The sequence below is a fragment of the Rattus norvegicus genome, chromosome 9 (genome assembly GCF_021556685.1).
Source record: "Rattus norvegicus strain SHRSP/BbbUtx chromosome 9, alternate assembly SHRSP_T2T, whole genome shotgun sequence".
Taxonomy (NCBI): domain Eukaryota; kingdom Metazoa; phylum Chordata; class Mammalia; order Rodentia; family Muridae; genus Rattus; species Rattus norvegicus.
This window is the reverse complement of record NC_141542.1, coordinates 120,064,962-120,079,033: the sequence shown is the minus strand read 5'-3', so window position 1 is coordinate 120,079,033 and position 14,072 is coordinate 120,064,962. Positions and strand designations below refer to the sequence as shown.

General features: G+C 41.0%; 1 protein-coding gene across 8 annotated transcripts in view; it reads left to right on the top strand.

Annotated features, from left to right (window-relative positions):
• Tmem232 (transmembrane protein 232) overlaps nt 1–14,072 on the top strand; it is a 255,084-nt gene that overhangs the window by 149,609 nt on the left and 91,403 nt on the right. For all 8 annotated transcript variants that reach the window (XR_015628864.1, XR_015628865.1, XR_015628866.1 and 5 more), the window contains 1 exon segment: nt 1,582–1,814. Coding sequence is in view for 5 of the 8 variants with exons in the window: in XM_087567424.1 (XP_087423550.1) it covers nt 1,582–1,814 (233 nt within the window). In the remaining 3 variants the exon portion in view is untranslated.

Genomic DNA, 14,072 nt, shown 5'->3' with positions numbered 1-14,072 from the left:
CTCCAACTGGTCCTCATTCTAGTCCTTCTCCCCTGTCTCCAAGAGGATGTCCCCCTCCACCCAACTTGGATGCTCTTGTGTTTGGTACATAAATGTTTAGAACTGTAATGTCCTCTAGGTGGATTTTCCTTTGATGAGTATATAGGGACCTTCCCTATCTTTTCAGATTATTTTTTGCTTGAAATCTCTTGTCAGATCTTAGAATGGTTGTACTGACTTGCTTCTTGGGTTCATCAGCTTGGAATATCTTTTCCCACCCTTACTCTGGGTGATGCTTATTCTTGATGGGAATTCTTGGATGCAGCAGCATGGATCTTGTTCTTGTATCCAGTGCTATTCTGTGTCTTTTTCCTGGTGGAATTGAGATGGTTAATGTGTGCTGCACATGCACAGGTGTGGAGGTCAGGGGACAGAGCTTGTAGGTATCCGTCTGTCCTTCTGTGTGCGGGTCTTCAAAAGAATCATGTCAAACCAAAGAAACCAAGCCTCTGAATATCTCGGAAGTCAGTCATGGATGGCACATCACATATATTGGAGATTTTGAGCAGTCTCTCATTTTGAGTAGAATTTGCTGAAATGTTTCAGATTTTTTTGTACTCTTTGTCATGGCTTTGGTGGGTGCCGTTAATTAGAGTCTACATGCTTTGAAATATAATATGGTGACTGATTAATATACATAGTTTTCACATTTTATGTGGCATTAAAGTAAAATAAAAAAACCAATGAATAAAATTCCTGAAATATTTTTAACCGTAGCTAAATGCAAAGCCATTGTTTCTGTACTCCCTTTGATTTAAAAATCCATTCTGTAGAAATGCTGTCTTCACTCTAATGGGATCTTGAGCTATAAGCAGAATAAAGGAAATTTCATATAATGAAGTATACAGCACTTCAAGCGCTTGTGTTGATGAGACTTTTGTATGTCAAGGGCATTATATTTAAAATGTGAATTTTATCACCACATTAAAAATTACCTAACTGTGCACTAATACATAATTGTTCTTTTTGCTGAGTATTGCTCTATTTGTAGACTGGGGGAGGTTATTGCAAAGGTCAGCTTTACAATTTTTTTAAAAAATACTTATTTATTTGATATATGTATATATTTATTTATTATTTATATGAGTATCCTGCTGCTCTCTTCACACACACCAGAAGAGGGCATCAGATCCCATTACAGGTGGTTGTGAGCCACCATGTGGTTGCTGGGATTTGAACTGAGGACCTCTGGAAGAGCAGTCAGTGCTCTTAACCTCTGAGCCATCTCTGCAGCCCAACAAAATGTATATTACATTTGTGTTCATGTGTGCTGCACATGCACAGGGACGCATGTGGAGGTCAGAGGACAGCTTGTGGACATCTGTTCTTTCCTCTATATGGGTCCTGTGGACCAAACTCAGACAATCAGTGTTTGTGGCAAAAGCATTTTCCCACCAAGCTCACGATTACTCTTACTCATTAGAAAGAAGGCACTGCTAGTCAAAGAAAACATACACATTATCTTCTATTAAATAAATTGAGCTTTCTTTCATTCAACCGTATTCCAATCACTCCTTTTTCTTTTTCATTTTGCCCCAACAGGCTGAATTGAATGACGCAGCTGACCCTTTCAGCTCAAAGGCCGCACCAAACTCAGAAGCTTTCTCCAAGTACATCGGGTGGAGAATCGCTAACACTCTCTCCAGACTCTTTTTCCCCTCTCTGGATGTCTCCGCTCTCCCTCAAAAGACGCCCGTGGAAACAGACCTGCAAAGGAAACACACCATCAGCAAAAGGCAGCCCGAAAAAAAGGGAGTAGTGCGCATTGTTATGAAGTAAGTGAAACGGGGTCTCATTGCTCTGTGTGTGTGTGGGGGGACAGTTCACAGGCATAGACAGTATAATCAAGGATGTTTCCTGAACCCAGTTTCTCCCTTTCACTTATCCCGAGCCAGCTCCTCCTCAGAAGGCAGTAGCTTCCTCAGGAATTATCTTTTCCTATTTAAAACAGAATCAGTACAAGAATGCAAGTCAATGTTAAGGTGATTCTTGTATAGGAATACAAGTTAAAAAAGAAAACTACACACACTTGATGTTTAGACGCTCAAGACTTTATTTTTAGATGTGTTTGTGTGTATACATATCTATACATATAATGTGTGTTAAATTCATGTACCCCCATAGTCTCAAACTAATAATCTGGTAAATTGCAAGTATAAGGATAATATATTTTATGCCTTAAACACTTGTGAATATCTTTAAATTTACTTCTAATTTTACTTTAGAATAAATTTACTTCTCAGGAAAACATAGACTTGGGATAGGTTGATGTAGGTGAGTGGTTTTCAATGTGTATCTGACGTATCTGCAATGATATCACCAGGGCCTTGAGATGCTTATTACTAATGTACTTAGATATTCCCCCTACTTTACTCCTCTGACATATTACAATGAAGAATCTCAGCGTGGATCTCACAATGTGTGTGACCTACATTGTTTAATATGCAAAGCTTTATTCTAGACAGGAAGACTTTATTTTTCAACCCAGCTCATTTAAAGAATATGTCATATATATTTTTTGCTATTAATTTTGATGAGCTCCACAGAGGACTCATATGTATTAATATTTTTAACAATTCACATTTGATATCTTAACCCTTCCTTGAGCAGGATATTTACCAAAGACCGATTATGGTTAGACTGTACTTCAAACCGGTATTTCACACACCCCATTCTTCCAATAGCACACTTCTTCTCTGTATTTCAGAAATGATGGTTGGTTGCCCTTGTTTTGGGTCATTTTCCTGTATATCAGTCTTCTGCTTCTGGTTGGCTCTGAGCAGAGTGGGGAAGCCTAGCTGGTACAGCTCGCTGCTGATAATGTATCTACGAATTTGGATCCAACGATGCCTTTTATTCACACTGCTACAAATGACTCTCCATTAGTATTCATCTTTATTTACTACCCGACTGAAGTATTTCTGGTTTTTTAAAATGTTTACCGAGTATTTAAAGAATACTGGTCCGCCTTCCCAAACGAGAGATGACTGGATGCGCACATGACCAGGGATTGGAAATGGCTGCTTCTCTTCTTTAGTAATACTTGAACTCCCACGTTCACCGCTCAGTACTCTGGCTCGCCTTTAGTATAAACTTCTTATTTCAGCATCTCCCAGTTGTTCCTCATGTGTGTTCCAGGCTGCGACGTTGAGTAGATTAATTGGCGGAGACCCTGAGTAAATTCTCTTAAGAGATTTGTCTCCTGGATAAACAATTGTATTAAGTATGAAAGATTTATTTCTTCTTTCTTGGCTTTTGCTTCTTTCCTCTCCCTTAGGTGTTTGTTATTTCAGTATCTCTCTGAAAAATAGATTAGTGTCCTGGGTGTAGGCCTCTCTTTCTCCCTGTCTTTACTCAGAATTGTCCCTTGTTAGTCTGTTACTTGTGACACGGGCTTTTGGACTATGTTTTCACACTCTTTAGTTGGATTTGTGAAAATCCATTTGGCCTGTTTATTTCACTAGAGCTATGACAGTGTTGATGGATAGAAAAGGACCTGTTGGTCAAGCATAAGCAACAGCAAAGGTATCTATCCATCCATCTGTCTGTCTGTCTGTCTATCTATCTATCTCTCTATCATCTATCTATCTATCCATCCATCATCTATCTATCTATCTATCTATCTATCTATCATCTATCCATCTATCATCCATCTGTCTGTCTGTCTGTCTATCTATCTATCTATATCTCTATCTATCTATCATCTATCTATCCATCCATCTATCATCTATCTATCTATCATCTATCTATCCATCCATCTATCATCCATCCATCTGTCTGTCTATCTATCTATCTATCTATCTATCTATCTATCTATCTATCTATCATCTATCTATTTTTCTAACAGAATAGCTGTTAAGTAGTAAACTGTCACACAAAGCAAAACACATTATAAAGGACAACGGATGAGAAAGATCTAGACGTAAACACACATCTATTCAATATTAGAACTTCTAAACATCTGAAGCCAATATTGATGAACCAGATGACAGGAAGGGACAGAAATACAATGATAAGACATATTTCAATATCCGACATTCAGTAATAGACAAAGTATCCAATAGGTCAATATGAATAAGTTGGGTTTGAGTAATACTAGATCAAATACATCCAACAGATACATGAACACCCCCATACCCAACAATAGTAGAATTTAAAGATTTCTTTTCCTATTGCCATGGAGTCTTTTCTGAGTTAATGTAACACAAATAATCTTTAAAAAAATCTAAGAAGAATAAGAAAATATCAAGTTTGCTATTTTTTCTCGAACTAACATAACAAATCTAGAAGCCAAAGCACAAATATTGGAGATTTTATATAAGTTTGGGAATGAAAATACTTTTGAATAACAGTTGGATCAAAATATAAATCAAAAGGTGATTAGCACTTAGAAACAAAACCAAACTACAGCACATTACAAGTTACAGGCAGAGCTGGAGGAAGGGTAGGGCTTTTCTTTGGGACCTGACAGTAAGCAGAGAGCTGAGAAGTTCTCTGGTGCCTCAGTGTTCCAGAGCACTCGGACTTCAGGGTGGAAGTCCGGAAATGCACTTCCAAGGGAGAACTGGGAGCTCCCACACTGAAGAATCATTCCAATGAATTTATTTTTAGAGCAAAATTGAAGACCGAATTGTAGTTTGGGCTTAAAATTACTCAAAATTTTTGTCTTTTATACATTTGTAAGCACACATCTTTACTTACATGATCTATAGAATTCCCTTCTCATGAAATTTTTCAAGAGGAAATTGATCCCTTTGGTCCTATGTGCTAGGCTGGGGGAGGGTTAGTGGGACGGGTCATTAGACACATGCGTTGTGTGCCCCTGGGCATTTTTTTAAAATGGAAAAAAAATATCATTACGACTCTTTGCTGCTTCATCAGAACTGCAGATGGAAACTAAGGTATATAACCCTTCCGCTTCAAAGCACAGTGTTCTCCATTTTCTCTCCTTGTCAATAAAAGCATCTTGCGTGTAACTGAAGGCTGAAAATTTATAGCCCCTAAAGCAAGTTAGAAAAACAAACTTTTCATTTCTAGACTCATTTGTGTCCCAGTTTCTAAAGTCCACGTTTTCATGCTACACCTTGAATCTGAAGATTCATGATGGTCTCCGTATAAATGAAGACTGGGACACTGGTAACTTAAAGCTCTATCGTTCATAATCCTTGGCTGATCAATACTCTGAGGACCTCATTTATTCGCAAACGACTAGACCAGGCTATGACGGGCAAACCTGGTGAACGCCGACTGTCAGCTTCTCCTGCCACTCCAGCAGATGTCACTCCACCGTGAATGGACGGATGATCAAGGTGGACCTGATTTCTCCCTGAAACTCCTTCACAGAGGATCTAGCTCAGCTCCAAAGTGTGATTTAACCAATGGCGGCGAGGTAGAACGGTGAACTCTTCATTTCCCTCAGACTGGGAAAATTCACTACAGGAGGAAAAAAAGACCTAAAAGGAGGACCTCTACAGCAACCAAAGAGAAGCCAGAGGGACCCATCATGGCTCTTCGTAGCCCACTGGTAAATGTGTAGAGATCTGCAGAAGAAACAGCCTGCGCCTCAACACTGATTTCTGTAAGAAACACGGCCTTTCTGCTCTTCCAGTTTCTGGCAAACATGAAAACCCTTTTCAGTGCACAAACAAATAATTTTCTTAGTTTCTTAATTTATTAAAAAGCTAATTGTCAAAATAATTGTTGAGTTATTATTAGTTACCCATAATTTAGTAATCTTTTTATTCATAAATAATTCCCTTAGTTTTAAAAATCACCGTACGGTCAAGGCTGGTCCCCACTGCTTGCGCTAAAGTCATCCTCTCCCTCGGCCTTCTGGTGCTAGGATTGCAGATGTGCACTGCCACCCCGGCCAGCCGCCAGCCATCGGAAGTCTGGTATTAGCTGCACAAGGGATCCTGGATATGCCAGGAACTTGAAATCCGGAGCTTTGAGACATGCCCATTTCCACAAACACAGGTAGCCATCGAAACATTTGTAGAGAAACTTTCATGAAGGAAGAGACCTGGACCTTTCCTTAGTCTTAGGTAGTGAGCTGTCAAATGATCGATGATGAATTCTGTTTCCCAATGGACCCTCATGCTGTCCATGTTCAGCGTTCCCTTGGGTGTACTTTCCTCCAACAAAGACACTGAGATTTAGAGATGTGATTAGTCCAGAGACCATGTTGATGTCCCTGGTCTGCTGTGGACAAGGAAGCTTCATTTGCTGTGGTATCTATGACTGCAGCTTCGTAACTGAGAATGAGAGACAGCGAAGGCTACTGTGATGACCTCTTCCCCCACTCCATTCTCCCACAAAAAGGAGCAGCACAGACAGGAAGCTATGAAGAGAGTCCTTACAACCCCGATAAACACGCTGAAGTGCAGCTCCTCACAGTCTGTGGCTTCTGGCGGGAGGGTGGGGAAGGACTGGGGTTTCTTTAAGGGACTTTAACTGGGAGTCTGACCACGCTCCAGTGAGTATCTAGGCAACCCAAGTAGGACTTGGTGGAAAGTGAGGTTAGTTTGTTTAGCAGGGATGCAAGGGTGGGAGCATAAACCTGGGAGGAGTGGGAAGTGAGTGTGACCAGGATGCATTGTATAAAATTCCCAAATAATCAATAAAAAATATTATGTTGAGGTAAAATGCGATTTGCCTAAGGGTTCACAGCTGTTCACTCTGGAGTTCAGATTTAAATAAAGATGTTCTGACTCCAATACACCATGCTCTTTTTCTTCCCCTCCCAGCGAATGCCATTTGAATTAAAAGGTGCTAACAATTGTTAGAGAGCTTGCCTTCAAACCATAATAAATGCAACCCTTCCTTATGTTTCTTTTCAGTTCCTGCCTTTTGACTTTGAAAACATGACATTGATTAGGACACACATCTTGAGTAAACTCTAAACATCTCCAGTTCATCAACAGGGCATTTATGACATTTTCTAATTACCATGATTCTTGCAAAGCCAGTGGGAAATCTGAAACATGGATAGAGTTTAAAAGGAGAGTCCCAAGGATTGAATTGGTCTGTTAATATCTTCCAGGCTTCCCTCTACTTCTAGAATCTGAACAAATCCTGTAAACAAATCTGCTTATTTCTGTTCCATACAGGGAACAAGGCACAAGACACACTTTATCTGACTTTTGACTTGTAATAATTGCACGTACCAAATGTGACGGCCAGACCAAGGCAGGCATGTTTATCTTGTCATGCCTTCAAGTTGTCAAGCTGTCAGGCACCTCTCTTTTAAGTGTTCATAAGACACAACAGGTGATGATGAACCGTAACATCCTATTGTGCTGGGGAACACCAAAACCTGTCCCCTCTCTCTGAGTGTGCTTGGGTATCCACGACGCAAGGGCCCTGACCCCTATGTCTCCTCCCCTTAACTCGTCTTCATTCTATACTCAGATAAAACCAAGTCAGCTTAACCTAATGTCCCCCATTGCACCCGTTCTCTTGAGAAGCTCATCCTTCTCGGCAGACAGTCTTCTACTGTCCAGGGACCACATTTCCCCCCACCCATTCCTGCGTGAGGACCCGAGTTGGTTCTCTGTCTTTGCTTTCGTGATAGCACACCAAGCAGGTCACAAAGACAGACCCTGGGGCGCAGATTCACATCCAGAAGTGTAGAGCTGGACCTGACAGCGCATCTGTTTGTAAGTTTGGAAGCACGGTCCTCTGTGGCCACATTGTCTGCATTTCCACCGACACCGGGAGAGTTCACTTTTCTCCCTGTCCTTGTCACTGCTAGGCAGCCTTTCCCTTCTTCAGTATGGCCGTGCTAATGGAGTAAGATGACCTCTTATCTGCGTTTGGCTCGATTTCTTGATGACTAATGCCTTCATGTGTTTAGAAACCTGTTGTGCACTTGTGTCTCTTCTCTCGAAGACTGTCTATTCAGATTACCAGTGTATTTTAGTTAGATTTCTTACTTCTATCTTAACATTCTTAGAAGTCTTTTTACATAGTTTTAAACATTAATCCTCCATCAGTTGAATAGTCTACAGATATTCTCTGCTGCTGTCTCCTGATTGTGTCTCTTGCTATGGGAAAGCTCAGTTCGATGAGATTCAATGCACCTGATTTCTATTTAGCTGTCTGTGCTTTTGGGGTCAAATCTAGAAGACCATTGCCAAGGCCATTTGTCTTGCAGTGTTTTCCTGGTTTTGTTTCATAATTTTAGGCATTACATTATGTCTTTACACCATCTTTTTTTATTCTGAGGAGAAGGGTCACAGTTCAGTCCTGTCCATATGGGCATAGATATTTCTTTTAGTTTTTTTATTCATTATTTATGTGTGTGTTTCTGACTTGTGTGTGTGCATCACATGTGTGCAAGATCCCAAAGAAGACAGCAAAGAGCATCGATTCTCTGGAACTAGAGTCACCGTCAGTTGTGATATGTATGCTGAGGGCTGTACCACGTCCCCAGCAAGAGCAGGAGGCGCTCACCACCAAGGAACCTTTTCCAGCCTCAGAACTGGGTATTCTTGATGTGTTGGACACTACAGCATGCCATATACACTATGGTCATTTATACATACGTATGTTCATACATACATATATATACATATATACATATACATATACATATACATATACATATACATATACATATACATATACGTTTCTGTTGCTGTGATAAAACACCAAACAAAAGCAGCATTGTGAACGAAAGGGTCTATATGGTTGATAGGGACATTATCAGGGGTCACCAAGGTACCCAAAGGAGAAAACTGCCTAAGCCAATGCTGCCCACAGGCTTGCTCAGCTTACATAACCCAGAACCACTTGCCTAGGGATATTAATGCCCATAATGGGCTTTGCCCACCCTTATCAATCAATCCAGAAAATGCCCCACAGATATGCTCAGAGCTAATCTGATAAAGACAACTCCTCAATTGAGGCTCACGTTTTCTGGACAATTCTAGTTTCTGTTAAATTGGCAAAACCCAACCAGCACGCATTCTCAGAAATTTATGAATCAGGCAGCACATCAGGTATTAAGACACAGATAAGATAATAATGATACTGTTTTATAATAATCACTTAAGAAGCTGGAGAGATGGTTCAGTGTTAAGATCACTTGTAGCTTCTACAGAGGACCTGGGCTTGGTACCCACACCCATACAGTGGTTTACAGCCATCCCTAACTCCAGTTATGGTGAGACCTGATGCCCTCTTCTGACCTTTGTGGGCACCAGGCACGCACATGCTTGCACATACATATCTGTAGACAAAACACTCATATACATAAAATGATATAAATATTTAAATTAATAACTACTTAAAACTTTAAAACCATTCATGATCACACATAATATCAACTCTGTCTTCTGACAGCTGCTTTTTTAAAATTGATTTTAATAAATTAGCTCATTTCTCTATGCCTTAGGAGTGTAGTCCTAAAAGAGTTGTATGGTGCTGTAAGGTCTGTTCTGAAGAGAGGAATGTAGGTAACATGCCTACACACTCCAGTTCCTGATTTTCTTGTTCAGTCATTACTAGATTTTCTTAAGTATTTCTTTATAAAGCACTACGAAGACCGTAATGAAGAGCAAGTGAAAAGCACCTCACATTTCTGCTTGTTTTGCTTTATCTTCAAGATACAACTTGCTAGGATCCTTCAGAGAACACACAGCGTTATAATGGCTCTGCTTTTATATATTATTATCCTCTTGCTTCTGCCTAGTTAAAAACAGTTTATACCAAGTTTTCACCACGTGCTGTGTGCTTGCGTGTATAGACTTTATGGTTGTGTTAGGTAGGAACCTGACCGATAGACTACCTATACGTTACAAAAGGAGACTCAGTGGACTGGTTTACATGAGAGGGGTTAGTTCAACAATGGGCATTCGTACCTTAACTCCATGGAGCTGGATTCTTAAATCTCAGCCTGGCACCAAAAACCTGGAAGATTCGTGAAGACTTGCTTGCTTGCTTTCAGTCCACTGCAGTGCTGAAGGGGCTGGAGCCTGAAGCAGCCATAGTGGTGACCACAGCAGCAGCATGGAGGGAGAGAACAGATACACTCACAGAAACCAATGTAGACAAACGACGTGGCTTGGTACTCAGACCTCTATACCTGGGTCATGCACTGAAAGGTGCAACATTCAGAGAGAAGGTCCTTCCCTCTCAGGCAGTCCTTTCTGGAAATATCCTCATACACCCCCTTAGGAGTATTTCTCTCAGTTAAACTCAGGTCCCATCACATTTACAACATTAACCACAGTGGTTATGCTGGGCAGATTTACTAGGAAAAGTAAAGTGGAGATTTCCGAAGTCCACACAGCCGATCTCGGTTGTTGGCTGGAGAGAAGTAAAGAAAACAGTAAAGGGCTTCTTCAGAGAGTGGGCTTTTACATCTTGTCTCTTGTGAGATGTCTGAGTGATAAGAAACCAACTATTATTTTAGATCAGTCCTGCAACATGCTAAAACTTCTGGGATTTGTAGTGCCCATAATTCTTCCACATACCCCCACCCCCTTTAAGACACAGTAATTTTGATCCTGAATCAGGTCATAATTCTACTTTCAGCTCTTTGAAGATCTCCACCCCAAATATCTGGACCATTTACAGGACCATCAGTGTATAAATGCACTATTTAAAATTTTATTTTTAATTGTGTGTGTATGTGTGTGTGTGTGTGTGTGTGTGTGTGTGTGTGTGTGTGTGTCTGTGGATATGTGCACATGGGTGCATATGCTTGTGGAGGCCAGAAGAGGGCGCCAAAGCTCCTGCAGCTAGAGCTTCGGTGCATGTGAGCCACCCAGCACGAGTGTTGAAACCTTGGTTATCTGAAAAAGCAGTGTATGCTCTTAATCACTCAGCCACCCCTCCAGTCTGTCAATGTTCTCTTTTACCCATCACACACTGATCTTTTGACTAAGTCCTAAAGCCACTTCCTCCATGGGAAATCACAGACCATTGTGGTTTGGATAATTGACTTGATTAGTGATGCTGAAAACACTGCTGTATACTTGTCAGCCATTTGAACAACCTCTTAGAAAAATGCCTTCAGATCGTCTTTGCCAATAATCAAGTTTTGTCTGCAGATCTTAGTTTCAGTTTATAAAAAAATGCTTTATGGTTGAATTGTACGAATTCCTTACCTATTTTGGATATTAACCATCCGTTTTGATTTTGAAATTACAGTTGGATTATTACATTTACCTCTCCCCCTTTCTCCTCCAGGCCCTGTCACAACCTCCTCCCTACTCTCCTTTAAATTCATGACGTCCTTTTCATTAATTGTTACTGCATGCATATGTGTTTGTATATACATATATTTTTCTTAAAATAACTCATTGAGACCACATAATGTTACTTGTATGTGAATTTTCAGGGCTGACCTTTGGCACTGGACAGATAATGTGTGTGTTCTTTCCTGGGGAGGAGCACCTCTACCTCATCTAGCTTTTCTCTGTTTTTTTTATTGTTTATTATATGTGTATAATAAACCCCACCCCACCCCACCCCACCCCAGGGCTGGCATTTTATGTTTTGGCTTGCTGTGTAATTTTGCAGATCGACATAGTTTCATTTCTTCATTCTGTTGGGACTTAGGTGCTGTGAGGTGAAATCCACTGATCAAATGGCTCTCCATTCCTCTATTCTCACCAGGTGTCTTAGCATTATCACAGTTTGCCTTGTAGGTGAACCTCCCTGACTTTGTTACAGCTACTAATCCTGTTTCAGTTGCTGAAACAGAGCCTTGATCTCAGCAGGAACTTTTGTTTTGCAGCAGTGGGACCACTCCATAGCTTCAGTTCCCACTTGTCATCATAAATGCTTTCCTTCAAAACCACTGTCGCCCTCTGAACTCTTCATTAAGAGTGGGATGATGTAGAATTCTAAACACTACACAGGTATTAACATGATATTAATGAGATAGAAGAAATTTTATATTTCAAATACAGATGAACTAGAATCATGATGGCCCCTTTACGGGACAACAACAGAAACGAAGTCTACATGTTTTGTATTTTATTTTTCATATCCTCGTTGGTCTGCCAGAGAAAAGGAAAGTATTGGGCTTGTTGTAAGATATTTTCACAGTAGTTTGCAAGCATTTATTACCTGCTTGGTTAGGAGAGAAATCTTGACTGGGGCACTGATCAAATTTTTACAATTGTTCTACCTTTCGAGCTCTCAGAAAACATGAAGCCAACAATGTTCAGGTCTTGATCTTTTCCTCTTTTAAATACTTGATAGGGTCATGTTGTGGTAAAATTAAAAAAGGTTTCTTTTATCCCATGCTAGTGAGGGCATCGTAGGGCCACATGGCATCTGTGGGATATTTTCATCTCAGTCAACAAAGCATCTCATCTGCTAAGCTCCATCCCATCTCACACTTGCCGATGGCTACTCTCTGAGCCTGACAATTTCTGTACCCATCTAGTTCCCAAGTCAGGTTGCCACCATGCCAGGCAAAATCCTGTACACACCCATCTCTTAAGAATATTCATAACAACCTGTAAAGTGCAGAGGGAAATCTTAACATCCGCCTCCATGTTTTCTCTGCTGCTCTCCCTCCTCTCACCTGGTCTCCTCCACTCTGAAACTTTTCTCCCACCCATTCTTTCTTCTCAAACAATAACAGGCCTCATTCTATCCTGTACCTGCCTTCACCTGCATGATGACATCAACCTACAGGGTCAGGTATTTGATCTCTGAGCATGAACTGAACAAGCACCTGTCACCTCTCAGGGTGAACAAGGTTCCAGTTAACCAGGCTTTACCACAGCCGACACTGGCTACAGGTGTGAATGGTAAGGGGAAAACAGCTCCCAAGAGAAGCTGAATTCCTTCACAGAGCACTCTGTGCAGGCATTGTGTGAGCTACCACCACACAAGAAAGAAAGGAACCTCAGAATAAAGAAAAAGTAAGCCTCAGCCAGGGGTATGTCTGCTAGTTTCTCGGCTAGATTCACACTCGTGTCTAGCCTATCTTCCCCATAGGATTCATTCAAAACTGTGTGCTCAGACTGCTGAGTTTCATGCACTTCTTCAGCCATCGTTTACAGGACACTGCAGATATTCTTTCCCATGGGAACTTAAATTCAAGTTTATAAGATAGATGTTGGTTACAATCTCACATGTCAAAACAAGCATATATGTTCAGTATCTGTAACAATGTGTACAAGGAAAGTGAGTTCACAGTACCATAGCAATGTTCAAGAGGGATGCACGTGTGTGTGTGTGTGTGTGTGTGTGTGTATGCGTGTGTAAAACATATAAAAGCTTTCAGTGGGATGTTGAGGGGAGGTGTCTCCTCAGGAGGAAGACACCATCCAACAGAGGACAGAGAGTAGGAATTCCCAGTGGTGAAAAGTGGGTGATAGGACACTTAAGTACACAAAAGAATGATGCAGTTGGCCCATGCACCACAGGGGGAAAGACTTGGAGAAAGAAGCAGTCGGGATTTCTAGTTTCATCTTAGGCACACAAGAAGCACTTGGTGGTTGAGTGAGGAGTGACGTACGTGTGTGTGTGTGTGTGTGTGTGTGTGTGTGTGTGTGTGTGTGTGTGTTAGGGTTTTACTGCTGTGAACAGACATCATGACCAAGGCAAGTCTTATAAAGGACAACATTTAATTGGGACTGCCTTACAGGTTCAGAGGTTCAGTCCATTATCACCAAGGCAAGAGCATGGCAGCATCCAGATAGGCATGGTACAGGAGGAGCTGAGAGTTCTACATCTCCATCTGAAGACTGCTAGTGGAAGACTGACTTCCAGGTAGCTAGGGTGAGGGTCTTAAGCCCACATCCACAGAGACACACCTACTCCAAAAAGGCCACACCTTCTAATAGTGTCATTCCCTGGGCCAAGCATATACAAACCATCACAATGTGTGTGTGTGTGTGTGTGTGTGTGTGTGTGAGAGAGAGAGAGAGAGAGAGAGAGAGAGAGAGAGTGTGTGTTAGGTGACACTAGGCAAATTAACTCCTTTAAACATAAATATCTTAAATAAGGCAATGAGGATACATTTGTTTTGAGTAATCTTGAGAACTTAAAAGTAATTATCTACC